The 3,870-nt window shown below is 41.3% G+C and overlaps 1 protein-coding gene across 1 annotated transcript; it reads left to right on the forward strand.

Moving 5' to 3' along the window:
- The first annotated feature begins 442 nt into the window (after nucleotides 1-442).
- On the forward strand, nucleotides 443-3,645 carry LOC121857028 (digestive cysteine proteinase 1). Its single transcript, XM_042352853.1, has 7 exons — nucleotides 443-513; nucleotides 767-838; nucleotides 1,397-1,549; nucleotides 1,745-1,921; nucleotides 2,050-2,244; nucleotides 2,429-2,594; nucleotides 3,259-3,645. The coding sequence occupies exons 2-7, from the start codon at nucleotides 767-769 to the stop codon at nucleotides 3,462-3,464; spliced, it is 969 nt and encodes a 322-aa protein (XP_042208787.1). The 5' UTR covers nucleotides 443-513; the 3' UTR covers nucleotides 3,465-3,645.
- The last annotated feature ends 225 nt before the right edge of the window (nucleotides 3,646-3,870 follow it).

A 3,870-nucleotide genomic window follows, 5' to 3' on the forward strand; every position in this document is an offset into this window, starting at 1 on the left:
TGACCCATGCAGGCTTGACCACATGATTTTAATGTCTATAAACACCGCCAGAGTAACGGGTCACTTGAACAACCAAACTACGGTAGGATAATTCACACAATAACTGATTATTTTTCCTCTGAGTTTTTATGCAATCCACAGTATTTATCTATTTATTTTTGGGTTCAGCCATCGTGTGTGTGTCGTCCATCATATATCAGAAGATAAGCGTCGTAGCTAATTTTCTTGAATTTATTGACACTTGAACTCTTTTTTTTAACATAAATTTTTTTTTTTTTTTTGTAATCAATTTATTGTTATATCGAACAAGTAATATTAATAACGTCACTAGCAAAGACAGCCTGACTTAAGGTCAGGAATGATTGACACAGCCAGTCACGATGAAAGGTGGCAGGAGGTGCAGCAGGTGGGCAACAGTAGCAGGTGTGCAGGTCCCCACGGACTATACCTGTATATATACTCTCTGTAACACCATCCCAACTCACACTCGAGTAGCACCCCTGGTCTTATAAGGTAAGTATCTTCCTCAAACCTTGTGATTAACAAGTTGTGACTAAAAGAGTTGCAACAGTGTTTCACTCATTATTAAAAAGGTCTTTACTACAGGGTAAGTCAGGTAATGTGTTGAAATATTTACTTGCATCGAAAAAGAAAATTTATAGTAAGGACTGACAAAAATAAGACACTTATGAATAGGACTAATGAGTTAACGAAGGTTTAACATACAGTACATCATACAAGGGTTATCTCTTCATTTTTGCCCCAGATGAAGGTCGTAGCATTGTTCCTCTTCGGCTTGGCCTTGGCCGCCGCCAACCCCTCCTGGGAAGAATTCAAGGTAAGGTCACCGTGAATGTCAGTTTCTTGGTCATATAAGTCATGTGTTACTTGGTTGGTGTGACTAAAATATCATGATCATACTGAGGTGGATATACTGATTTTACTGTTAACTACCAAGTATGAGAAACACCAGTGAATGTTGTGACAGCAACGAGTGTGAGCATTTTCACGACCAGACTTGACCAACACTGGCGAAGGTTATAGTACAGATATATTCTGGAAACAGTACCAGTACTTGTCGTCTCTCAGCAGCAGAGACGTGACCAATCGCCCAAACGCCTAAAGAGGCGATCAGTGGCGTAGAGAATAATGTAAAGTAAAATTAAGATAGCATCACAACTTATAACAATTAACGTGGAAAATATATTCGAAGTTGCTCTTTAAGGAGTACATGATATAAAATGGTTCATTCTAAATAACAATGTTATTTTGTGTTGGGAGTAAGAAGCTCCATATAACTTTCACACCTCTGTCATCTGGTGTTGTTGCCAACTTGTGTAGTATGGCAGGCCGTTGGTGGATGTGGTGTAGTACATGTGTGTGTTGGCTCCCACAGGGTAAGTTTGGCAGGAAGTACGTGGATTTAGAGGAGGAGCGCTACCGCCTCAACGTCTTCTTGGATAACCTTCAGTACATCGAGGAGTTCAACAAGAAGTATGAGAGGGGCGAGGTCACCTACAACCTGGCTATCAACCAGTTCAGTGACATGGTGAGTTGAAAACATTATATATTTACAACTTCATAAACTTGTCATGTATAATAACCTACAAAACGGTCCATATCAGATGAGTCTTGAAGAGAAAATATGTAATCTACATTTCATACTCATGAGACGTTTCCTAACTTCTCAATTCTTTCGAGAGATTTTCGATTAACAAGCCGTAACATTCTTGTGGGGTTGCAGACCAATGAGGAATTCAATGCTGTGATGAAGGGGTACAAGAAGGGCCCTCGGCCAGCAGCCGTGTTCACCTCTACTGACGCAGCCCCTGAGTCTACGGAAGTGGATTGGCGCACCAAGGGCGCCGTAACCCCTGTCAAGGACCAGGGACAGTGTGGCTCCTGCTGGGCTTTCTCTACGGTAAGTGTTCGGGCTGCACTAGGTATGTGCTGTAATTGGTGTGAATGGGATAGGTTGTTGTTCTAAGAATCAAGATCCAATATAGTTTCTTTTTGATGTTCATCCCTCCTCCTCCTACCGTGTCACAGACCGGCGGCATTGAGGGTCAGCACTTCCTCAAGACAGGCAGACTGGTTAGCCTCTCCGAGCAGCAGCTCGTCGACTGCGCTGGCGGCAGTTACTATAACCAGGGATGTAATGGTGGCTGGGTGGAACGAGCCATTATGTACGTGAGGGACAATGGTGGCGTTGACACAGAGTCTTCCTACCCTTACGAAGCTAGGGTAAGTTAGTCAGGCACAACTGATAACCTGACTATGATATATCTATCATATAGTGTAAATGTAAAACTTTTTAGCTTTGTGGGAAGTTTCTTTTATATATCGCTTAAAATACAAATAATTTTAATGAATTCGCTCTGTATTTCAAGAGGGAATATCGTTAATATTCTTTTGTGTCTCCTGTCAGGATAACACCTGCCGCTTCAACTCAAACTCCATCGGAGCCACATGCACTGGCTATGTGGGCATCGCCCAGGGCAGCGAGAGCGCTCTGAAGACAGCCACCAGGGATATCGGTCCCATCTCTGTTGCTATCGATGCCTCCCACAGGAGCTTCCAGTCCTACTACACCGGTGAGTACTAGCATACTGCACACATAGTTTCACCCATCGATAGTACATATACACATGGAAATTCAATCATTTATATTTCGCAAAAATATGGTTTTTTTTCAACTTTAAAAGCACACACAAAGATGGTATACAGTTTTGTAATACGATAAAATTGTCAAAGTATTATATAATTTACCGATATACAGTATATTTTTAACAGTCAGTTCTCATTTTCAAAATTTCACCTGAAGACTTACTTAAAGGCCTGTGAGACACGAGGGATGTTAGTTTAATACTTAGTCATCTGCGATTTTATACAATAAACATACTTTTTATAAAGAGACACTTAACTTTCTTGACTGAGGTTTTAGTTTTAGTAAGAAAATGTTACTACGGGCATTGTTCCCTTTACTATATTCACCAACATCAACTCACTCAGTAAGTCAACATATATACCATCCTGTACGATGTTACACAGTAAATCTCGCCAACTATGACACAACCCTCGCTTGAGAAGACAATATGCTCTTCATGGTTAACACTATTTGGTGTTACTCGAGAGGCCACATCGAGGAAATATGTTTTATGGTTCTGCCATGATAAACACAACACATATTCCGTTATCACTTTAACTCTCACCACTTGACTACTGCTACACATGTTACAAGGTTTTTTTATATCGCAGGTGTCTACTATGAGCCCTCTTGCTCATCATCCCAGCTTGACCACGCTGTGCTGGCAGTTGGCTACGGCTCGGAAGGCGGCCAAGACTTCTGGCTCGTCAAGAACTCTTGGGCCACCAGCTGGGGTGAGAGTGGGTACATCAAGATGGCTCGCAACAGGAACAACAACTGCGGTATCGCCACCGATGCTTGCTACCCAACCGTCTAGATGTCATGGCACTGCAGACCACTATACCAGAGCGAATGGTGGCTGCTGGAGCTGCTCCGTGACATGAGACGCCAAACATGAACAGTCTACAAGGACACCTATTACATCTTATTGGTATTAATGTATTGAGATGCAGTAATACAGTATTGATACACTCAAACAATAAAGACTGTTCACAGAATTTTCTATTATCATTCCCCATAAGAAAACTTACTTTACTGTTACTAAAGTTGATTAAAAACATAAATTAACGAAATGAAGCTTGGCTAGGTTTATAGTTTGAACGATAATATGAAGGTCGACAGTATATGATTTTCAAGTTTATTTATCAAAGCTACGTGTCATTGCGATGTTTTGGCAGAGTCACACGTCATCCTCAATGGCTGTGCCTTTACTTTTATAACCT

Source organism: Homarus americanus, unplaced genomic scaffold, assembly GCF_018991925.1.
Source record: "Homarus americanus isolate GMGI-L3 unplaced genomic scaffold, GMGI_Hamer_2.0 scaffold44060, whole genome shotgun sequence".
NCBI classification, from domain to species: Eukaryota; Metazoa; Arthropoda; class Malacostraca; order Decapoda; family Nephropidae; genus Homarus; species Homarus americanus.